The sequence below is a fragment of the Armigeres subalbatus genome, chromosome 3 (assembly GCF_024139115.2).
Source record: "Armigeres subalbatus isolate Guangzhou_Male chromosome 3, GZ_Asu_2, whole genome shotgun sequence".
NCBI classification, from domain to species: Eukaryota; Metazoa; Arthropoda; class Insecta; order Diptera; family Culicidae; genus Armigeres; species Armigeres subalbatus.
The window spans coordinates 361,861,922-361,886,742 of record NC_085141.1 but is presented as its reverse complement, the minus strand read 5'-3'; the positions used below and the strand labels follow the sequence as shown (position 1 = coordinate 361,886,742).

Here is a 24,821-nt window from a genome sequence, read left to right as displayed (position 1 = left end):
TTGGCGAAGTGCAGCCATGGACCGAGCTGAATGGAGAAGTCTTTTATGTGCAGCACAGGCCACTCCGGCCTTAGTCTGATGATAAATAAAATAAAAATTTAATTTGGTGAGTCACGTGCCCCAGTGTTCAAGTCCACAAGAAACAAATTCTTTCCTTCTCCAATTGAGACTCACTGCCAGCCTATGACATATGCATAATTTATTCTTACATTAAAACGACTCCTCAATCGAACCTTTAATTAAATTATGCGAATACAACATGTTCACTTTCTCACTTCCTGATTTCCCTGATTGTCTGAAGAATTTTCCAAGTTGACAATTCCCTAATAATTCCAGGTTTTCCTGGTAGTCGACACACTGTCGTTGTTAAAATTCCACTAGTTACGGAGTTGAAGTACTGGTCACAGTAACTTACTAAATGATAAAAAAATCAATCCTTCAGTATGGACAGCAAGTCCTATATAGGTCATATGTCCAAGGGCTTGACTACTCAGCCCTAGGCCACTGCGAGTTGTGAGGCTTTCCTAGAATGTGGTGGAGGTTGACAGTGGGCTCTGTAAAAGTTCTATGAAAAGCTGCATGTATCCGGAAGCAGGCTCTATCGAACTGTAAGCAAAACTGTGCTTTATGGTTTCCAAGAAATTTGTTCGTCCAGAAATATATTAGATAGCCCTCCGGATATTTAGGGGCTTGGTTTCAGGCCCTACAAACCTAAAAGGCCAAACCTAAAATATGCAGCGAACAATTAAAAACGTGGTAGAACATTAGATCAAGTTGGATCAACGGCTTTTACCAAAACCCTGCCAAATGTTTCCGAAGAGCAACAGGAGTTGAAGCTCATAATGATATCCAACCGAAAAAAAAATCCCATCCTCCAGCAATAATTTGTTTGTTCTATTATATTCTCATTGCCGTCGACAAGTTGTGCGCAGAATCTCATAAAACCGCTTTTTTTTTTCAAACTGAAATCTGTCAACGGAACCCTACAACGTCGCATTCTTCCAATAAGAAAGAAAAGCGAAAGTTTTTTTTTCAGCTGCATTTTTTCCTTTATATGAAAAAAAGCGACCATGTCATTGTAAGTATACAAGCAGTGCTGAGCTTCGCAAGTGCCGTGTGTGTGACTTCGTGGTTTATTTACCAACCACCCAGCGTCCCGAACTAGCCAAACTCAGCGTATAATCGTTGCCGTGGCGCGCTCCAGCCTGCCGGTGATGGATGTGGAGCAGCACCAGTCCAGGTAGGTCGGAAAATTCGGACGGCAGAAAATTTTTCCAGCGGGCCCCTCTTCTAGTCGGGAGAACAAAGATGTCGAAATCAATTTTCTCTCCACACACTCGCTTTGGGCTGCTCATTCGGTTGGTTCTTTCCTTTCCTTCTCTGCACACCTTCTCCGCGTGCCCTAGTTGTGTGCAGTTTGTATACAGAAGACGGCGGAACGGTGTGCGCGCTAGTAATGCGTATTGTTTCGTTTCCACTTGTTGGGGGAGCAGTCTCGCTCACTCCTTCAGGAAAATTGTGCTCCAGTCAGCCACGGGTGCCAGTGTGTGGACGTACAGGAGATAACTATGGTGTAATAATCCGGGATATTGTTTGGGGTGGACGTTGTTTCTTGTAGGACTACTTCCCAGCCGACGGAAGACGACAATGTTATCTTTGTTGAACAAGAAAAACCGCTGGGATTGGTTCGGAGGAAATGCATCATGTGCTTGCTACCTTTCGACGAGCTGGGATCGATCGAAACCGAGTCACCGGAAGAGCTGAAGCGAATCGTGGACAATGTGTACAAAATAGCCAAGATCGAGGTGAGTCTTTGTGATATGCGTTCTATTTATAAGCCATCCCACCGTTTAAGCAAGTTTCCGCATTATTGGGAATTAATCTCCAGCGCTGAACAGACTTGCAGAATTGTTCGCAATCAGCGTTACCCTCAATGGGTTCTTCTCTAATGCATAGAAGCAGTTCGTTCAGCTTGTCCGAAGAATATGGTTGATCGAATTTGGAACTTTGATTTGTTGATATTATTCGGTAACACCTACTTCCGATTCTGCAATAATTTATTAAACACTGTTTATTACACACATAGAATATTTCTATTATTAGTACATCCCCTGTATGGTATTCAAACTAAACCCTCCTTGTAATACCATTTTTTATTGATTTTCTAGGCTCAGTCATTTGTAACACTTTGCAGAACCATCACCAAATGTCTTGTATTCTAATTACAAGAAAAATCTCATTAAACTTGATTCAAACTAATCATGATATATTTAAGTGTGTTCAAGTGCAATACCGTACGATGCTGCTATCCTCGCTTTGGCATCTTCAGTTGTCTGTTTCCGCTCGTTTTCGTCTGTGATTTTACGATGAGCAAATCCGAAAATAGGTTGCCAGCTCTTTCGGTTCCAGATGGACTTGTTACATTTTACTTTATAACGACATCAGATAGATGGTGTTGCTTCAATTTCGTTTTTTTGCTTTCTGTGCAAAAGTATCACCACCAGATTCATCAACATAGGGAGCTGCTGTTGCCTTTTTGTTTTCGTCTCGATCGCATTTCGATCGCTTGCCATAACTTCTGTATCGCTTTGATCGAATATTTTTCTTCTTTTTCCAACTGACAAGCTTTTTTCAGGTGACTACATATCCGACTTACATGTAAAACATTTCGTCTATATTTCATCGTAGTTGTTCCTCCTTTAGCGATGGTTGAAATATATCGGGAATACCCTACTCGATGTAGGCTTCACGTACTCCAGTGGACATATCCATTAAGAATTCAGGTGGGAATCGTTCACGTAAGGCTCATTTGTCTTTGCCAAACTTGGACAACATCGAAGATATAATAAAACAGCGGAACACAAAATCAGACAGTCTTGCACATTAGTCACGAATCGGTAATTTGAATCGCAACCTTGTCCTTAGGTGGATGAAATTTTTGGAAGAAGTCCAATTCTTCATTGTTTGTTTATCATTTTGATTTTCCAGAAATAGTTGTTAAAACTCACCCCATGATCTGAAAAGAAAAAATGGAAATAAAATATAAGAATTTCAAATCTGAAATGAACAATGAAAAAAAAAGAATTTTAAAATCATCACTATCTTCCCCTTTTAGATAACCCCCTCTAATGGCAAAATCGGACCCCTCTGTGGTAGCTGCCGGGCAAAACTGGGCTACAACTTCGATGAGGATGCGTACTACGAAATGCTGAGTAAAATGTACAGCGAAACGGGCGCACCCAACCACCCCCCACTGGGCATCTTACCATTGATGGTACCCAGGGGGCAGCAGCCACCTGGTTCAGAGCAATCCGATTTTCCCTCGCCGGGTAGCCCACTGTTGGATGCTGCCTGCGGTACGTTTGTCGTAACTGAGATGGGCCGAGACGAATCAGAAGCCTCCTCGGACCTGAAGTGTGTCATCTGTTCCAAGGTGTTCAACTTCAAGTCCACACTTCGGCTACATATCCGCAGCCACCACAACAGCACCAACCTCCGGGAACCGGAACCGCACAAAATTCCACGCAAACCGCGATTGTACGAATGCATCGAGTGCAATCTGAGCTTCAAGCTGAAGTACGACTACGACAAACATCAAGCCATGCACAATCGAGCAAATCTGTTCCAATGTGATACTTGCTACAAACTATTCAAACACAAATCCTACTATCTGATGCACCGGAATGCAAAACGATGCAAGGCGATGCCACTGAACTTGAGTGCCGACGGGATCGGAAGCATCGTTCGAAGTCAAACGGGTCGGACCCTCAGCGATGGTATCCGGAATCCAAGCTAGAAAGATTTATCAAGCATGTAAAATTCTTCTTACGAACGAAACAAACTTCCTTCGTTTTTGCCATAACTATCATACACACACATTATATGTACGTGTTTTTAACAATTATTAGCGATAGTGGTTACTAATAGATGTACTTGATGCCGAACGGTGTACGAGTGGAGTCGAATCGATACCAAATTGGCCATGTTCCTCCGATCTAGTCCGGAATTGTCTTACGACAAAGTTTTTATTTATGTTAAGCTTGTTTTTGTTGATATATTTATTATATGTTTATCTTATCCGAAATTGTACAGCACCGAATTATTTATTTCAAACGTGCTGAGAACGCACACAACTCCACCCGAAACGTTACGGCATCAAACAAATCGGATTCTGGTCTCTTCGTTTTAGTCAATAATCTTGTAAACGAATGTTTAATCAATACCAACAGCTGCATAAAACAATAGAACCCGGCACTCGGTAGATTTAACCGCAACCAAACACTTCTAATAGCCCATACGTCAAATTATATCAACAATGCTCTATTTATACATAATTCTCTTCAAAATTCCTATGTATGTGAAAGGTAAACTAATTCAAACTAATGGTATTTGACTTCTTGTTGGTTAAGATGGAACTAAACACAACAGCAACCGGAAATACTAAACGAACGGATATGCAATTCCTAAAAAAAAATAAACAAACGAACCTATTTGCAACATTTCTATAGATGGGACAGCCAATGTTACAGTGTGTGAAAAGGAAGAAATACGGAAATGTGTTACTTGTGATGAAACAAATTGTGAAAACCAAAAATAAAACAGAAAACTACATTTAAAAAGTACGCTAGAAATTAGGATCCTACATTTTATCTTCAATGAAAATAAAAAAGTGATTTTTACAAACCAGCTAGATAGACTTGTGTTGAGCGATCTTATGAAGAAAAATATGCATCTACCGATGATGGTTTCATATGCACCCTTCACAAATTGAACCGAAAATATGAACACATAAGACAACAGCTAGGACAATTTTCTGAAGAATTCAACACTTAACCCTTTTTATCCCATGGTAGCTTTTGCACCTTCCAACTTTCATCGAATTGTTTTCGAATTGTCCGACTCTTTTAATGTCCATGCTTCATGTCCATAAAGGGCCACTGGTAGGATCAGAGTTTTGTATAGAGCAAATTTCTGCATGTTGCGGGACCTAAGCTGGTTCCGTAATCCGTAAAAGGCCATATTTGCAGCAATACGTCTTTTCACTTCACAGGAAACGTCATTGTCACATGTCACAAGCGTTCCTAGGTAAACAAATTCTTCAACAACTTCAAACACATCCCCATCAAGCACTACCTCGGCACCAACACCACTAGGTCTTCCCCTATCTCTACCTGCCACCATGTACTTTGTCTTGATAAAGTTACGAAAATTATTTTGAACTTTCAGTGGAATTTCTTCACTTGTAATGAGACGAGTTTGTACAATCCCATTTATTTCCCCCACTTAATTGTACCATGACAGATACGTTTTCGACCTCAACAGTAAGGCCGTCTTCAGTGTCTCGTACTTGACTCGACTTGAGTTGATTGCGAGCCATCTAGCGTTGCACTTATCAGTCTAATCAGTTTCGCCGGAAAACCATGGTCGGACATTATCTGCCACAGCCAGGAATTGAATCCAAATCTCCAAACTTATCACATCTGTATACACTCTCGATAGGTAGCATACCGTGAGAGACGTTTTTCGGTAGCTGTTACGATAATGAACTGATTCGGGGACCTACAACTCACACACTTAAATCATTTCACAGATTTCGGTGAATTTTGCTTCAATTCACCGAAATCTCAACAGCAGAACTGTTCGGTAATTATTTCACCAAATGATTTTTCCTTTGTTCAACTGTCAAAACAACCGAAAATCTGTAAAATTATTCACCGAACAGTTCTGCTGTTGAGATTTCGGCGAAATTTCACAGAAATCTGCGATTTATTTTAATTGTTATAAATTTGATAATTTTCTTTTAATCAGCCCCAATTGGGGGGCACCGGTTCTGATGATGCATTTCAACTTATTTTACACAGCTGTGCGAATAAATTATGGCCCCCAACATAGAATGAGCGAGAACAACGCGTTTTATCAAACCTCATCGGTGGGGGCCGCCTATCCGAATCAGTTTTCTTCCAACTTGTATACAAGTGCAATAGTTTTGTTTTCATGGCTCGTTATGATCGAAGAGGTTTTTGCCTCTCTTTTATCGTTTTTTGTTATCTATTGAGAGCGATTTCTGCAAACCCTGGCCACAGCTCATTTCTTTTCACGTACGCTGCTTTGAAATCAATGAGTCTGCAAGTTGTTCTCCTGGAATTTATCAAGGATCATCCGCAGGCTAAACATCTGATCCGTCGTTGATCGGCCCTCACGAGAACCTGCCTGGTATTTGCCGACGAAGGACTCCTCAAGCGGTCTCAGTCTGTTAAACAGGATACGCGACAGGATTTTGTACGCCGAGTTCAGAAGTGTGATCCCTTTGTAATTGGCACACTCTAGACTCCCTTTCTTATAGATTGGGCATATGAGGCCATCCAACCAGCCGGCAGGCAGTTCTTTATCCTCCCATATTTTCTGGATAATGTGATGGATTGATTGATGCAGCTGCTCACATCCGTGTTTGAGAAGCTCAACCGTTCAACCGTCGATATCGTCCTTCCCAGCAGCTTTACTGTTTTTCAGCTAGTTTAGAGCCTTCTTAACCTCGTCCAGTGTAGGTGGTTCCACAACTTGACCATCGCCGACTATGTCTATCCTGCTCCTTAATACACCTTCATTTTCACCGTTCAACAAATCTTCGAAGTGCTCCTTCCACCTGACTGCCACCATACTTTTGTCTGTCAGGAAATTCCCCTCTCAGTAATTGCACATGGCGGGCACTGGCGCAGTCTTATGCCGCGCGCCATTGACAGTGGCGCAAAACCTCCGCATATCGTTTCTATCCTTGTTCTCCTGCGCATCAGCTATCACACTCTCTTCGTGTTACCTTTTTCTTCTGCGGTGGATTCGTTTCTCTTCTGCTCTTGCTACACTGTACCGCTCTCTGTTGGAACGGGTACGAGCCACTAGCATTCGCAACATTTTTCTCGTCCGTCACTCGCTGGCACTCCTCAACAAACCAACCACTTCGTTTGCGCCGCTGTGCAGTGCCTAACACACGTCACCAGATCCGATGGCATCTCCTATCCGCTCGTCCAGCTTCTGGTGGTACTGTTCAGCAACTCCTTCAACAGACAAGCGTTGGCTATTGAAACGCATCGTTCTGTTGTTTCGTAAATTCGTGACGCTAGAAAGTCGCGCCCGAATTTTTGCAATTACTAAGTAGTGATCCGAGTCAATGTTCGGACCTCTGAAGGATCTTACATCTATAACATCCGAGAAATGTCGTCCGTCGATCAGCACGTGGTCTATATGTGAGCAAGTGTCTCCACTCGGATATTGCCGTGTGTGTTTGCGGATATTCTTAAGTGCAAAGTAGGTACTGCTGATTGCCATCCCTCTAGCAACAGCAAAGGTTACAAGTCGCAGACCTTTATCGTTGGTAGCGGAATGAAGGCTTTCCGTACCAATGTCAGGGCGAAAGAAACTTTCTCTTCCGATTTGCATCCCCGATGACAATCTTAACATCGTGTGTTGGGCACTCTCCGTAGGCCTTATCAAGGCACTCATAAAACTCATCCTTCACGTCATCAGGCTTATCGTTCGTTGGGGCATAGATGCCAATCACCTCAGTAACCAAAAATCCCTTTAAGAGTACGTTTTTTGCTTAAGCAGCTCAGTGAAGCTGATTAAGAGTACGTTTTTTGCTTAAGCAGCTCAGTGAAGCTGATTAAGCGAAAAACGTACTCTTAAATGAACTTTTGGTTACTTGGGCAGGCTATAGGCACGCAAATACGGTCGCTTATCGGCTTCCACCGGATAACACGCTTCATCTACTTCCCGATCACCATGAAGCCAACTCCTCGTTCTGCTCTGTCACCGCCGCTATACTAGATGTGGTACTTGAATAAAGTGTTCGCTAAGCGATCCACCGCCCGGAATTCACGTTCTTCAGTTCTGGGCCACCTTATTTCCTGGATTCGCGAATACGAAAGTAATGCCTCTACTCACTCTTATGGGAAAATCTCATTGCTATCTGTCAGACTGTGCGTGAAACATGGCCGCCAATCACCCATTCTTGTTCCTCCACAGTAAAATCCCATAAGGAACTGTCAGACTGTGCGTGAAGCATTTACCTTCGTAGTCGCGAATTGCTGCCACACTCACGCCGACCTTCTGCAGCTCACGAGCCAGGGGCCCAACACGTGCGGGTTCATTCAAAATTCTCACGTTCCAAGATCCAACATTCCAATCGTTGTCCTTTATTCGTTGCCGGGTCTGTTGCCGTTGAATCAATCCGTTTGCTCTACTTTTGCCTTTCTTGGTAACTTTAGAATCTTCGGTAGGCTACCTTACCAGGATTGCGCTACCTACATCACGTTGAAGGGGCTGCCTTCTCGATGCTGACACGATGCAAAAGTTTAGTTTAGAGTTCTCGCTGGCACTCGGACGATGATCAGCTGCCTTTAACATGGGGAACAGACGCTCACGGATACAAATTTCATCCATTTGCTTCAAAAATATACATGTTTATTTCCAAAATGGTAATATGTTTGAATCAAACATATTTATTTTTAAAACCAAATTAAATCCCTGTTTGTTTTATACATTCACTAGTGGGCAGCCCCTCGCTCGCTCTTGCAAAAGTAAACAAACACTCGAGTTCGGATCGGATCCGATCGGAAGCAGCAGAGGAGTAGAAGCAAGAGTAGAAGCAGATGTTTTCTTGCTTCCAAATTAATGATAAGGATGTTTTTTAGGTACAGAAAGGTAAGTAAATGAAATATGAACGTTTGGAATTGTGAAATCTGGTAGTCAAATGCTACCAGAATATGAAAATTGGTGGAATTGATATCAAAATATTATGAGTGGTCGAACCAAAACAATAATATCCATGTTTGCTTCAAACATTTAGCTGGTTGAAACAACTTGAAACGCACATTTGATTCAAAAAAAGTTTTCGTTCGCTTCAAATGCAACAATATGTTTGATCCAAACATATTTATTTTTGATGCCAGAACAAACTAAATTTATGTTTGGATTTACCTAGAATATGTTTGTTCTTAACGTAGTTTTTTCTGAATGGTTTGTTTATCGGCTTTATCGGTCATTTCTACTCAAAGTATGAGGGAGTAGATAATCGAAAGATAATTGAAAATCATCAGATTGAAAGCCGTTCGCTAGGGCGCGAACAAGTATGAAGCGAAGAGGGTGAAAGGGAGAAAGGAAGACCATCTATTGAACAGCACACAATCGAAGCGTGAATCTTCTTGCCTAACGTCCTGGTTGTGGACGGCTTGGTTAGTGGTATGGAAACCACCGTGCCAAGACAGGCAAAAAGATCCAGGCAACGATCTCCCCATGTGCTGTTCTGTTTAAGAGCCGATAAACAAACCATTCACCACAATTATAGCCTATTCAGATTACGCCATTAATGACATAATAATTGGCGTTTCAGGGTAAATACGCTTTATGATGTCATTATTTACGTAATATTCCATACATTTTGCGCTGTCAAAAGATACCCGCTAAAAAGAACTTATTACGAACAATTATTACGAGAGAGCTCTCGTTCTAACTGGGATGCAGGGAGAAATTCAACAAAACAAAACTGCCAAGCGTCACGCTCTCTTTGCCAGAGAGAAAATTCTCTCTGTTTTCATTTCGTTTCGTAGTTGACAGTCATGCTCTTTCTGTCGCAGCAGGGTCGAATGCATGTTAGATGGAAAAATCTTCTGAGCGCTGAAGAATAACTCGGATTGTGATGGTTTTGTGGAAAGCATTTTATATGATGAAAAATAATGATGATAATTATTTATTCTCCACTTATTCAACATGAATTGCTTAAAAAACAGATGCTCTCTGAATTAACATAAAGTATTTAACTTAAACCTAGATTTAATGGAACAAATCGAATAAATTTTCAAAGTTCAAGGGCCAATGCGGAAGACAATTTAAAACGTAGGAATGGTTGTAAAACGAATATATTTGATGAATAAACATGATTTCATAAATTGTTTCAATTCTGCTCCTTGAATGGCTTAATATACTTTGGATTTCAACATTTTTCACGTGGGACAACTGTACGATTTGAATGGGATGTATATATAAAGTAGAACAACCTTAAATAAAACATGGATTGGTAATGCATTAATTCATCCAAAATCCAGTTTAAATTATATCACATTCACACGATTCGATTTTGTTAGAAGCTGTATCATTGATTGTCGAGTAGAACGCAATGGTTCCGTTTCCATTTTTGAAAAAAAAAAATAAATTGCTGAGTTGCCCTTCATACATGGAGATACTGGTGGAAATACATTTTAGTTCGATAATATTTCTTGAAAATTGGTCCAATTGTCCTTTTTTATTTATTTGTGAGAATTCCCAAAAGTATCTAAATTTTTCTATCAAATCTCCGTTCGATCATAGTACAGAATCAAAATACTTTTTAAACTTAAAAATAAATTGAGGAATAGTCTGATTCCCCAAAGAACGGCGCACCCAACTAATGAATGTAGCTTCGCTCATTATCCTTAATGAGAGCTTCAAATATTCTTCAAAAATCCCTTTTCATATTTTTTTTTTCATAGAAACTTTGATCAGAAAAAAATGTTCGATTGTCGCCACACAAATGCTTGATTTCGCAAATTAAATTTTAAAACTCTCCTTGAACTCAACCCTGTATTAGCGTGCAAATGAGGAAACATGGAAACGTCAAGATATATTATCTTGCTGCAGTCTGAACACCTCGTAATAATTGGATACCCTCTCACTTAACAAAGTCATAAATAGCCCAATCTGAATAGGCTATTAGAACGAAAGCTCTCTCGTAATAATTGTTCGTAATAAATTCTTTATGACTCTTTTTAGCGGGTATCTTTTGACAGCGCAAAATGTATGGAATATTACGTAAATAATGACATCATAAAGCGTATTTACCCTGAAACGCCAATTATTATGTCATTAATGGCGTAATCTGAATAGGCTATAAGCATCTTTGCCGTGGTATATATAGTCCATCCATGACTTTGGAACGCTAGCAAGCCTAGCGGTGGAAATAAAGTTTTTCCGAACAAATAAACAATTAAGACAGAGCAGTATCGCATGCTTTGCTGTCTCTTTCTTTCGCATTGGATGTACGGGAGTGCCGTTCGTTGATTTGTAAGGCTTGCTGACGTTTATTCATCTTTCTCTTGCACGCGCAGACAAGATAGGATTTGTTTTCAGCGTCACGAAAAGAGGTCAGGAAGTACGAGCTAATAACTCAGCCGTTTTTCAACGGATTCTGGAGATTTTGGTATGAGTCGATCAGTGAACTTTCTAATGAAACGTACACACGGTCAAGCAGTTTGACCAACATTGACTCCACTTCTAGTTTATTCAAACATCCATCAAGTTTTACCAACAGCGGCACGAACAATCAATTTATTCGACCAACAATATCACACACGAACGACCGAAGCGCCAACTTGAGCACCAACCGTCAAAAAATATATGGGGGTTTGTGCAACTTCACTACAAATGCTCAAACATGTTCGGCGAACCTTGACTCCACCCCCCGACAACTCAAACCAAAATCAAACAATTTTAATTTTTTCCAACCGAGCCGCCAACTGTCAAATGGTTATTCGAACAACTTCATACATGTTCAAACAAAGCAGCAACCGAAGCGTTTTCTTGGAGGCGGAGTGAATGTTCGTCAAACTGCTTGACTGGTGTGTACTTTGCATAAGATTCTATACAACTGTTGTGAACAATTGATTCAATCCATTTTACTATTGAAAAATTCAATTTTGCCAGCCAATGCTGAAATTGCACTTCAGTAAATTGCCTACATTCCGGCTATTAGCCATCCGACATGAACATGCATAAAATGTTGATGTTCAAATTTTGCATAGACTTCTGTACTATACGTACACTCTTATTTTCACACTTAAATCGAGAAATCCGCCTCGGTAATATTTTTTGCGGATTTTACCCGGTAATCTTGTTTTTGAACCGAGAGTTCAGTTGATTTTGAAGAATTTACTGATTTTTGTAATAAATTATACCGACTTCTCAGCAATGTAAAACAATTTACAGTACATCGGTAAAATTGAATACCGGGTTGATCTGTTTAACAATCTCTGGTTGTAATTGTCAAATAAAAATACTGGGCAATCAGTAAAAATAATATGTTTTGCTGAGCTTACGGCAAACACCTTTACCGAGTTCAGGTTCCAGCGGACACACAGGACGCTGGATGTGGCGCCATATTTCTTTTCGATCTTTTCGGGTTTTGAAGTTTGTGCGATTAGTTGGATGTCATTCCATCAGAATAAGTATTTTCTGATTAATATTTCGGTAAGTAGAAGCAAACCAACTTGCAGTCAACTAAAATAAAATATAAAACCACATACCTATCCATTATTTGCAATTTTCAGTAAAATAACTGCATCCGTTGCGTTTGTTCCGTGCGCATATCAAGAACGGTGGAAGCCAATATGTTGCTCGGTTCAAAGCTGCGCGTCGCCAGCTACGCAGTCTACGGAAGATCAGCAACTGATCATCCTTCTGATTTTTGTACCCGTCGGATCAAGCAAAGAATGACAATAGATTGGAACAGTAGGATTCGGCATAAAATTCTTATGCGCTAAATCGCAAATCTTGCCGTTACTATCACCGTTCCGTTTCATTAGGTTCAGGATTTTAGGGAACTATCGAAAATCATTTTCATCGATTCAATCGAATTTGTTTCAAATAGTTGCGAAAATAACAATTTTCAAAAATAAACACATAGGGTTTCTTACCCCATTCCCGGCCTAACATGCATACGACTGCATTATTTAATTGATATTTATAACAGGAAACAACTTTTCCTGAATATCATGGGCCGTGCAATACTGCAAAGGGGTTCACTTCTGGTTAAAAATAGCTTTTCTTGGTAAACATCGTTTGAAAAAGCTTTCATTTGATTTAAATTAACGATGTGCAGTACTCATTTCAGTCATAGCGATTGCATATCCGGCCAGTTCCCGGCCTAAGCAAAATTTCGCCCAATCTCTCAACATCTTACTCTCATTCTCTCTCAAGACGGTAGAGAATGCGACGTAAACAAAAATATGCACGTTCAACGCCGACATGATGCCAGATGGTATTATTTTTAATATTTTTTGTTTGTTGAAAAGATATATTCACTCATCCAAATTACTTTCAAACGCTTAAAAACTATATTTTTTCACTTTTTGAAATCGAGAGAATTACACTACCAAAAATCCACACATATTTATTGGCAAAAATCCATAGATTTAACTTATGATGTATATCAGCGCACACATAACCATTCTCCACGCGAACTACTAATAAAAAATATATCCAAATAAACTTTATGTGTGGTCTCGAATTAGCAATTATTTAATTTATGTGTGGTTCTATATCGAATATATTAGGGTGGAGCTATTGCAAAAATTTATAACGGCGACACATATATCTTATACAGATATTTTTGGCAGTGTATAAATAACATGATAGCGGCAGCTAATTAGATAGTTTTCCTATGAACGATGAACGATTTTTTTCATACTAAAAAAGACTCCTGGCCTTCTGGCAGCACGGTGCGGCTAGAAGTTCTTAGGCCGAGGTGAATTTTTGTTCGGTTTGAGGATACATTTTTAAATGTATTCTAATATGTTCATATTAGTTCTAGTGAAACGAACAAAAAGAAAAGATTAAAGTGCGTGAGTTTAGAATTATTGTGTGGTGATTAACAGATTGAAGCAATGATTGTAACGAGAACTGTGACGATTTTCAGGTAGGTGTTTATATGCAAATGCCGTTTTGTAAAAGTGAAAAGATTCACTCCGGCTCAGTGGTGTAGCAACGGAGAGCGAATGTTCGGAATCTACATTTTTATTTTCTATAATTGGACCAATTAGGAGTGAAATAAATAGTTGGAAAATATTGAGTATTGTGCGAAATAAATGGGAGACTTTTTAAAAATTATCAATCATAAACCTATGGCTTCCAAAAAGTATAAATCCTTAGTTTTCTGTGCAGTGAGCCGGGAATCGGGTCCATAGGCCCAAGTAGTGCTTTACCCTACCTATCGAATTAAAATGTTTTTTCTTTTATTTTTTATCCACACAGAAAGAAAAATCATTAATCAAATTAAAAGAAACGTTGGTTAAAATAAAAAGTTGCGTTGGTTCTTTTTCGTAGAGAGTTCAGTATATTTAAAACAAAAGTACGAAAACTTTTGTCACGCCTAGGCTTTGAAAGTGGCATGAGGATCTGAAAATAAAAGTACAAAACTTTCAAAATAATATTGTGGAACTGTCTGTCAAACTGTAGAAAAAAAAGTTTAGTATTTTCAATCTGAAAAGGAAGGTTTAATTTCCCCAAAAAAGTTTGTCTATTCATGCTTTCTTTCAAAACTTTATGGAATCGATTTTAGATTTTATGTTATTATATATTTATTTTGAACTTCAACTTTATTAATTAATTTGAGTTGACGCGGACACATGCGGATGTCCTCAAAATGCCGTTTATCGCGCCATAGTCGTTCTTCCAGTCAAAAATCCCGAGCCGAATCTGTAAGAAAAATAACAAGTCTCACATAAGGATCATCAACAAGAAAACAGTAACCAAATCTAGCGCTTCAATAGCATGAATGGAGTTGGGTGCTTATTTAGATTTTTGGTTTCCTAAATTTAGATAAGAATCAAGGATAAGAACCCAAATCCATTCACGCTATTGTAAGTTAGAGTTAGCACCAAAAACAGCCTATAAACATAAGCATTTTTGTGCAACATTTAACATGCATATCAATAATTTTTTCTCACCTGATCTCTCCTTGGTGTTTTTCTGGTTGTTTGCGCCATGGCCGTAGAGTGGGTGCCTTTACTTATTGCAACGTCGCACGAAAAATTCTGGGGAACTGATTATTTTGTATCTGTAATTAAATTAATAAAGATAATAAATATATGAGCTGATAGTCAGCTAGCACTCCGGCCTTTAGTATTTATACTTACCAGCAGCTAACAAGATTTAGGAGCCGAAGCCAGAATTTTTACTGCACACAAACTCGTGCAAAAAAGAAAGCAAGTTGACAACTTCTATTGTTGTTGTTTGTCATTGACTTAAAAGGATACTGGGTGGATTGACAATTCAACAGTTTTCTTATCAAAAAGTTGTACTTTTAAATCTACACTCAATGAAAACGGATAAAACTTTTAACCAAGAAATTTAACTTTCACTGAAAACAATTTAACTTTTATTTTAACGTAAATTGGGCAACTTTAATATACAAAGTATGATATTTTCTGTAGCACAATATTATTTTTTTCTGTGCATGAAAAGCTGAAATAATAAAATACATTTTGCTCGGTAATATTCATAACAGAGGTCTGTATTCTTTTTACAAATTATTCAGTAGTTTTTTTACTGAGCTCTCAGTAGTTTTTACAGATTAACTCAGTAATATTTGACATCTCATCATCGAGAGTGCAAACCGAATACTCGGTAAATTGTAAAACTTTTTTACCGAGGGAACTACCGAGAGCTCAGCTGTTGAGAAATCGGTAATTTGATTACCGAGCCCGTTAAACTAAATTAAGTGTGTTCCAAACGTCATTATTACGTGAAAACATAGGTGGCTTTTTTCCATCACCTTTTCCACGTAAGTGCTACGTGAAACGTAAGTAAACAAAAAATGAACTCATAATTCACCTGAGTGTCACGTGACAGCTACGTGATTTTTTGGTGACTTACACGATATATTACACGATATAAATATTTTGATTAAAATGCAAGTTATTTTTCGTTAACTATTATTAGTCCAAATATTTCATCGAGTGAAATAAAAAAATAAAAACTACTCGAGCTAATTAGATATTTTAACTAGTATATTTATTGAAAATGGTTCACATTTTTTTAACTCGATTCATAATGTCTTTGCCAACAGAGTTTGTAAAATAACTTTTGATAGAATTGAAGAATTGATTGCATTTTTTTTGCATGGGTTTCTGGGTAGCCATCTGAATTGATTTCACGATTCAATCAATTCCCTGTAAATATAAGCAAACATTTATTCACGATTTGATTCAAGCACAATTCGACATTGTTGTTTCAAAAGGGCGAAAATCGCAAACGTAAACATTGACTTCTTTTGCTGATTTCAGGAGGATTAGAGACTTCTGGCGGTATTTTCCACTTCCATTCGATAGAAGGCGCGGAGCGCCACCAATTCCAAGTGGTGGTTAGCTGGGAGCGGTCCTAGGTGTTGAGGAATTTGCAGGAAAAGGCATTGTTTACGTTTGCGACATTGGCCCTTATGAAACAACAGTGTCGAATTTAGAAAATATTCTCTCACTGGCGTAGTTTTTTTGCTTCGCTAGCTCCCTAATTACACCTTTATTTCTATCTGCGATATTTCTGTAGACTTGGTGTTTCACAAACAAATAATAATGTTACTGTGTTTAATTTTACAATTGGGAAGCAGCAAATCTATTTTGGCGCGAGGCCTGATCAGTACATTTCTAGAATGAATGCGAGTATTTGCTGTCAAAATGAACATCAGTCGTGTACGTGATTTTCACGTAACAGTGAAGAAGCCGTAACCGTAAAAGCGACAGGATGTTCGTGTAAAGTCTATATTATGTCCGATAATGGCTACCGTTGTCAGATAAAACTGTAAAGAAGTTCATTTTCTGCGATCTACGTGATTTTCCACGTAGCATGGACGTGTGGATTATGTTGAGTGTAATTCTACGTTCAATTTGCGGTCTTGTGTTGGGAAATGTACGTTAAAACACTCTGATTATGTGAATGTTTACATTTTATCCAGTTAAATTTCATGCACCAAACAAGCCGAAACAGTTTGCAAAAAAAAATGTACGCGACATCGTGACATTTTTTTTTTTCGATGAAGCAAACAGTTTGTTTGCTGCTACATTAGAGTCGTGCCGGCGTGCGGTCAACAGTTGCATGAGATTTTTTGTTTCGGCTCGTGCACAGCGCTAACAGCACAGAATCGAGTTTAATTACCTGTGGCGCAAAGCCTAGAAGGAGTGCTATCCGTTGGTACTGATTTATTCGTTCTTATCTTTAAAATGAGCAAGGAGTAATGAAATGATTTTTTCTCACCAAAAACGGTTATACGTTGTGAAATTATTGTACGAAAACATTAATCGTGGGGAGAGAAAATAGAAAAAAAGCATGTGCTGACTGTCATCTGCTTGGCGTGGCCGCTGCTGCGGCTGCCGTTGTTTTGTTTTTATTTTTTTGCATGGAAGAATGGATGGTAAAAAGAAATCGACACAGTTGTTTCATAAGGGCCAATGTCGCAATGAGCTCGAATGGAGAAAAATGGGTTCCAATGTTCCATGACATGTTTTCAATTGTAGTACAAAAATTAGATGTTATTTTAAATGTTAATAGTTTGCATGAAATACATCCACATCTAATCATTGAAGCCCCATATAAATAAAATTTACTTTGGATTGATTTCGATTTGAAAATATGATTTAAGAACTAGTCGTCCTTTTTTTCTAACAGTGTACACTTGCGCCCTAATGTTTTTGGCAACATCCTTTTCGCCCAAATTTCACGCCCGGCTGTCAACCTATTTGTCAATATCGCCTGTTTGCATCGCCCCGTTGTGTTTTCAAAGTACCGTTTAGCCCTTTTGCTCACATCCCCATAAAACATCCTACCGACTTTTCCCCCGACTTAGTCGGTTTTCGTCGGTCGGATCGGCCTACTTTGCATCCGACTAATCGGTTGTTTGTTGCACAGACGCTTATGGGAGCTTTACATGGGCGTTTAGCGATTAAACAATACATTAAATCGGCCGACTAAATCAATAGATTTGAAGAAATTTAGTCGGTAGACTAATCGGCTAGCATAGTCGACGGCAGAAAAGCAATCAAACCGACAAAATCGACTGATGAAAATCTGAAGAATTGGATGATTAATCAACTGTTCAATCAAATAATGAAATGCAGCCGACGAAATCGGCTGATTAAAAGCAAGTAAATTGCTCGATTAGTAATTGTATTCTAATGGACAGTAGACGATTCCCGATGAAATCGGTTGTTTTTGGTCTACCAAAATAAGTTATTAATCGGATATTTAAAACCGAAAGCAAGCATAACCCGACGAAATAGGGTGATTTATTTGTATTTTGTTTGATCGATATTATCTGATTTAGTAAGTGATGAACTTATGAAAATAGATTCATTTATTATTCATTCAGACTAAGGCCAAAGTGGCCTTTACAGTACACATAAAAGTCGTTTATATTCGGCTCGGTCCAAGGCTACACGTCGCCAACCACACAGTCTACGGAGGGTCTGCAAGTCATCTTCCACCTGCCCGCTGCGCAACTCGCCTTCTTGTGCCCGTTGGATCATTGTCGAGAGCCATTTTCACCGGATTACTGTCCGACATTCTGGTTATGTGCCCGGCCCACTGCAGTCTTCCGATTTTTGCAGTGCGAACGATTAATGGTACTCCCAACAGCTGTTGCAACTCGTGGTTCATTCGTCTCCTCCACGCATCGTCCCCCATTTGCATCCCACCCTAGATGGTACGCAGCACTTTCCTTTCAAAAACTCCAAATGAATATTAATCACTATGAAATAGAGTATAAAAAATTAATTTGAGAGCATCTTCCTTCAGAAAGCAAGAAAAGCCGTAGATCCCGGCCCATGTCTTGATGGGTATACGATATGTAGGGTCCAGGAGTTATCTTCCTGGAGTTGATGGCTGCCATTCGTGAGGAAATAGGCTATCGGAAAATGAAGGCAACTAGAAATAGTTGGTTTAAAAATATTTCAAAAACGCGTTAAAAGTTTAGTTCACCTTTTAGATAATTATCCTTGCAACAGGTTGCATTTGAAGAGGATTCCTGTCCTATTTCTATTGATTATGGGCTGGATCGGAACTATGAGAAAAGCACCATTACCGCCAGGTGGATAGTTTAGAGTTTTGAAGAATTGAATTTAAAAAAGATAGAAATCTGATCACCTTTAGCTCATTCCCACCAGACAGATTCCTGACTTAAGATTGGAAGGGCTTCGAAAATTGTTCCATTCAGCCTCCATAATCTGCCTTTTTTCGTGTTTTGCTGAAATAAAAAATGTATTTGGTCATAGCTTCAGAGTTCATAATCTGATCCGATCATTTCACCATGGGAAACAGTGGGATAGAATTCCTCTCGAATGCAAGCAAGCCAATGCGAACAAATCAGTTGAAGATAAGTGCCCAAACATGTAGCGAAGAACTGGTTTATTACTAATTTTACAATAAAGTAATTTAAAAGAATGTAGTTTGACCAAAGACTCTTAGGGCCAATTTGTTCACCTCCGGTTTAACTCTAAAGCGGTATTTACCCCGCTTAAACCTGGTTTAGTGACTAAGCGGGGGTGAAGAAATTGACCCTTAGTCAATAGTCCAGTCCGACCAATATTCAATGGAAACCAAAAATTTCCGTCGAAATTTATTGCGAGTTAACGATAAGTGCCAAAAATGAACGATACTTTTTGCACACACACATACATACACACATACTTGCCATTTGATACTGCACTACGCATTTTGGAACTAACATGTTAGATATTCTCTTTCTAACTAATTTTAATAATTATATTTTGTGCAATGATTTCAACTGCTTCACTTGTAAACAATACACTAAACAGATGTACTTTATCAACTATTACCCCGATTAAATCGGCTATATAAACACTACTTGATCCATCGATTGATACGTCGATCTAAATAATGTCTAAGAGCCACCCGACTAAATAGGTTGTCCATGCATATGATTTGGTCAGCACCAGATTTAGTTGGCATCCATGATGGTTGATTTTCACTACACCCGATTTCGTCGGTGAATAAACAGTTGATTTCGTCGACACCTTGATTGGCACCCGATTTCGTCGGAGATAAAAACAGTTGTTTTCCTCGGCACCCGACTTCGTCGATGTATCAGGAAATTTTCCATCTGTCAAATGTTTTATGGGGATGTGTTTTTGGTGCAAGAGTGAAGTGTCATAATGCAAAAACGAAGCACAGTTTAGCCCCTTTGCTGCCATGGAGAGAACGGGGCGCAATCGCACCAAGAAAAAAATTCCAACGGAAATGTAATATCGCCCTTTTGATTGAACTGAACTTGAGTTGCGTGCTCTTGCCTACGCAATGCGGTCGGGTCTGAGCTTGACGACCGACTGGCAAATAGCTTACACAACCTCACTTGATCAGTACCGTTGCTGATGAAGAATGTGTATAGCCGCCAGACATTCTAAATACTCACGCTCCTCTAATGTGGACGTGTACAATACACATGTGGAAGTATTGGCTTGATAAATGGATTGCGAGTGATTTGACTATGCGTCCAATTTGGGAATCTCGAGCTCGTTCAGTAGCCGCTAGGTTGCGAAAGCCGACGGAGGTCCTTCGTAGCTTAGTTGGTTAAAGCACCAGTCTAGCGTACTGTAGAATCATGGGTTCGAGTCCCATCGAAGGGAAAGTGGTTACCTCCAATACATTTTCCAAATCAATATCTTCCACATAACGTACATATTCACATATGAGTTTTCATAACATTGTAAATTAACGTCCAAGTCGGGTGGTTTAATCCCCGGAAATAGGCAATTACCTTTGATTGAATCGCCCTTTTGTATTTTTCTGTTTTTTACAGCAAAAAAACAACATTTTGTACTATTTTTAATATGCTACATATAGTACATTTCCAGGAGGTTCGATCTATGTCATAAACTCGATTTGTTTACATTTGCGACTTCGGCTTCGGCCCTTATGAAACAACCAGAGTCTATTATATAGAGTTGCGCAAAGAGGATCTTCTTACTCTTATTCAGAATGATGCTCTTGTTATTATGTTGAAAACTTTCATTTTTGTTCAACCCTTCAAGTGACTTCACGGGAGTGATCACTTCTAAAGCTTTTTAATTCGATAACCAAAGTCACCTACAGAGTGCAAACACGTGAGTTTCTTGTTGCAACTTTATTGGGGGGTGTATTGAAGTTTTTTGAAGCTGTTTCTAGAACAAATCTAATACATTTCAATTCATGAGTTTTAATTCGCCATAATAATCAACAGGCGATAACAATACTTCCGCCTTACCAACAATCATTTGTTTACTTTGCTCGATAGGTAGACGGTTTGACAGTTCAATAGGTAGATTTGGCTTCACTCTTTGCGTAACTCTATATATATTGTCGGGCCGGCACCAAACCGGACCGCGCGATTGAGCACTCGCGCTGCGACGCGAGTCGCGACAATTTGAAATATTTCATTAGTAGTGCGCATCATGCACGCATGGATGTAGGGACACGGCAGGTATTTTCGTCTGTTCGTCATAGTCTCGAAAACCAATAAAAGAGACGCTTTTTTGTAAAACTCATACGTACCAAATCGTAGGCTCAGGAGCAACGTTCTGCTATAGTGGAGTTCTAGCAAATGTACGTTGCTTTCATTGGTTTTAGCCCCTACGACGATGGACGGAAATACCTGCCGTGTCCCTACTATCATGCGCACTAATCAGAAATGAGTTGCGACGTCTGATAACTGCAGATATTTCATTTTATTGAAAACAAATTTTCGATTTTCTACTATACACGGAATAATAGACTCTGGAAACAACTATGTCGAAATGTCAACCATTCCCGTCCCTATATCTCGCTTAACTTTTCAAAAGGACCTAAGTAACATTTTTTCCATGAATTAATTTGAATAACGCAATCAACAGAACAACATGAAAGTTTTTGATTGCAGTACTCAAATTAATTCTCGCTTAACTTTTCAAAAGGACCTAACTAACATTTTTTTCATAAATTAATTTGAGTACTGCAATCAAAAACTTTCATGTTGTTCTGTTGATTGCGCTATTCAAATTAATTCATGGAAAAAATGTTACTTAGGTCCTTTTGAAAAGTTAAGCGAGAATTCATAAAAAAAATGTTACTTAGGTCCTTTTGAAAAGTTAAGCGAGATATCTTTGATACAACCCTCTACTTTTTATTCGGGAATGCTTCTGTGGGTTGCAGCATATTCAAGAACTTTTTTTTGCTGTGTACACTTACCTGCAATAAGCCATTTTATAGAAAGCTCAAATGACAGCCCAAGTAACCACCAAGCATTAATTATTGCATGTAATCAATCACAGATCAGCATATTAAATGCTAATTGCATTAGATCAGTTTTAACGATGTAAAGATGCTTTTATTCATCAACTGTCAAGCAACGATGCACTAGCTCAGCATCACGAATGCAGCGATGCATTACTTATGTTTTATTTTAACATGTCAAAGTAATGGAGCATTATTTCGGTCGTAAAAGGGCCTTTTTCCACTTTAAGTCAGCTTTAATGGCTATATTATTTGCAAGCATATATAGCTCCATGGTTACTTGGGAGGAGACCAAATACTAATATTTACATTTTACAAGGAACATTTGCGAAAATGAAATGAAATGATGATGATGATGACGAAATGATGATAGTTTACATGCAAATGGATCAATCAATAAGCAAAAACTGCCGCTATGAAACGAACAGATCGAGCCACCGTAGACATGTTCTGTCAAAACAACACGAATAGAAATTTGCGTATACAGTGTCGCCGTTGTTTTGATGCGGTGAGTGCAAAATGAGTTACCTTGATTGATCCACCGAGCCCTCCACTCAAAATTTCGATCAGCTGTTCGAATCTGTCTCATAAAATGGCTTATACGAAATAGTTTACGAGAAATTCGGATGATATTTGAAGTATTCATCTCACATTTTACACAATTTAAATAATATTAATCTTTATATAAAACAAAAAAGAATTGAATAAATTCAGACAAACTTTAATAAAAAATTTGAACCAAAATGTGGACGCGCACGATGGATTCCACAGAAGAGAAACAAAAACGCAAAAAACAAACTTAAAAAACGGCTGCGCACTTTTGTTTTACGAAGAGAGAAACGCAACGTTTTGCGTTCCTCTCTCGCGCGGGAAAAGTCATCAGGAACGGAACGCAAGCAGCAAAATTTGACAACTTCAAACCCTCGACTCGTTCATTTCGTTTACTGCTGCTCATGCAAGCAAAAGGTTTTTATCTGGTTCAGCGCTGATCAAGAGATTTCTGATTACCTCGACCAGGACAATTACAACAATTTAAAATGGTAAATAATAAAACAGTTTCATGCATTTTCTGTAAAATGTAAGTTAAGCTAGCCACAGTGTTATATCTTAAACTTTTGAATATCAATTTTTGAAAACATTTCTAGGTTATGTTATCCGATTAGGATAAGGTTACACGTGTAGATAATTGCTAATCCTTCTATTTTATTTAACCATCAGGCCACCGCTGGAAAGGATGTCGAAAAGCCCGTTGCCGAGGCCGCCACCGTGCACCGAATCCGCATTACGTTGACCTCGCGCAATGTCCGCAGTCTGGAGAAGGTTTGCGCCGATCTGATCAGCGGAGCCAAGAAGCAGAAGCTGCGTGTTAAGGTGAGTCATCCGGTTCCTAAATTTCAGACTAAGGGAAGATCCATGAAGTACGTCACGCAAAAATAGGCGAATTTTGACACCCCTTTCCCATTTTTTCACACTTTTTGTATTGAAACTAAAATTTTTGCATGAGTCGTCACGCTGCTCGGAATCCCTTACCCCCTAGGAGCGTGACGTACTTAGTGGATGGCCCCTAATATGCATTTACCTGGGGGGTTTGGAATGTAAACCAACCTGTTCCTTTCCCTAGTTAAGTAGATGCTACAGCAAACTAAATTCCTTTGACTAAATTATTGCATGAGTTCATTGAAACCTGCCATAAAATCGAATGAATTTGATAATATATTATGAATTTCAATTTCTACAGTCAATTTAATATAGGTATTTTTTAAATAACATGTATGTTCATTCTTCCGCAGGGCCCCGTCCGGATGCCAACCAAGATCCTGCGTATCACCACCCGTAAGACCCCTTGCGGTGAGGGTTCCAAGACTTGGGATCGCTTCCAGGTAAATATCAGTTCAACCACCCCATCCAACAGGCAGACTATAAACCAAAGTGCATGTCCAGATCATTGGCATCATTTATGAAGGTCGCGCCGAGAACAATTTGTTCCTCGTCATAGTGCTTGATCGATGTCTAGAAATCTTTTCAAGTCTCTAATGGTTCATACACTTTTTTTCAATAATTTGCTGTTCTAGTGGTTTATTAAATGAAATTGTAACTTATTAACTATACGTGGATCTGGTAACTTTACATCAGGTCAAGGACGAATTCTGTATTCCATTTTTTGTTACCTTTGTTCCTTTACCTTTTTTATTTTGAAGAAAATTAAAGAATAAAATTAGATTTAAAATGTTTTTCATTAGGATTTTTTTTTTATTTCGATCAAGAATTTTTACGGATGTTTTTCTCTACTTCTATTACAGATGCGTCTGCACAAGCGTATCATCGATCTGCACTCGCCATCGGAGATCGTGAAGCAGATCACCTCGATCAACATCGAACCCGGTGTAGAAGTCGAGGTCACCATCGCCGATCCTTAAGCGGTTCGACCCTACCCCGGTCGAATGGGTGGGCGTGGAGTGAGAGTCGTGAGCAGATCAAAATGCTGACCTAATCGTCCTCACTTCCCCTGCTAGCAGGAACTTGGGTTCCACAGTCGGTTAAACTTTTTATATTAAAAAGTTGCAAAAATAAAACACCATAAAAAAAACGTTTTCTTTCAACATCTATTATAGACACCACCGAAAACATTCCCTGCGCGAAGTGTTGCGACTCAAAGGGGATTTTATCCCATTCGGCGCATTTTACTGATGATGATTTTATTTAACTTTATCCTAGCTAGTGATCCTAGTCAAGTCCTTATCTGCCGTTAAACGCATAATTGTCCC

The 24,821-nt window shown here is 39.0% G+C and overlaps 2 protein-coding genes and 1 long non-coding RNA gene across 3 annotated transcripts; 2 read left to right on the top strand and 1 right to left on the bottom strand.

Annotated features, from left to right (window-relative positions):
* Positions 1-1,066: 1,066 nt before the first annotated feature.
* On the top strand, positions 1,067-4,686 carry LOC134226265 (zinc finger protein 1-like). Its single transcript, XM_062706925.1, has 3 exons — positions 1,067-1,240; positions 1,619-1,805; positions 3,116-4,686. The coding sequence occupies exons 1-3, from the start codon at positions 1,215-1,217 to the stop codon at positions 3,794-3,796; spliced, it is 894 nt and encodes a 297-aa protein (XP_062562909.1). The 5' UTR covers positions 1,067-1,214; the 3' UTR covers positions 3,797-4,686.
* Positions 4,687-14,356: 9,670 nt separating this feature from the next.
* LOC134223417 (uncharacterized) lies at positions 14,357-15,222 on the bottom strand. The gene is made up of 3 exons (XR_009982569.1): positions 14,940-15,222; positions 14,751-14,860; positions 14,357-14,499 (listed from the first exon to the last, which is right to left on the bottom strand). It is a non-coding gene; the product is annotated as an uncharacterized LOC134223417 (long non-coding RNA).
* Positions 15,223-22,937: 7,715 nt separating this feature from the next.
* LOC134223416 (small ribosomal subunit protein uS10) lies at positions 22,938-24,571 on the top strand. Its single transcript, XM_062702552.1, has 4 exons — positions 22,938-23,096; positions 23,275-23,427; positions 23,847-23,936; positions 24,357-24,571. The coding sequence occupies exons 1-4, from the start codon at positions 23,094-23,096 to the stop codon at positions 24,471-24,473; spliced, it is 363 nt and encodes a 120-aa protein (XP_062558536.1). The 5' UTR covers positions 22,938-23,093; the 3' UTR covers positions 24,474-24,571.
* Positions 24,572-24,821: the final 250 nt, after the last annotated feature.

Coding starts and splice junctions, on each gene's coding strand:
- LOC134226265 (XM_062706925.1), top strand. CDS start 1,215: ATGGATGTGGAGCAGCACCAGTCCAG. Junction 1,241..1,618: donor GTGGAGCAGCACCAGTCCAG/GTAGGTCGGAAA, acceptor TGTTTCTTGTAG/GACTACTTCCCAGCCGACGG. Junction 1,806..3,115: donor ACAAAATAGCCAAGATCGAG/GTGAGTCTTTGT, acceptor TTCCCCTTTTAG/ATAACCCCCTCTAATGGCAA.
- LOC134223416 (XM_062702552.1), top strand. Junction 23,428..23,846: donor AGCAGAAGCTGCGTGTTAAG/GTGAGTCATCCG, acceptor ATTCTTCCGCAG/GGCCCCGTCCGGATGCCAAC. Junction 23,937..24,356: donor AGACTTGGGATCGCTTCCAG/GTAAATATCAGT, acceptor CTTCTATTACAG/ATGCGTCTGCACAAGCGTAT.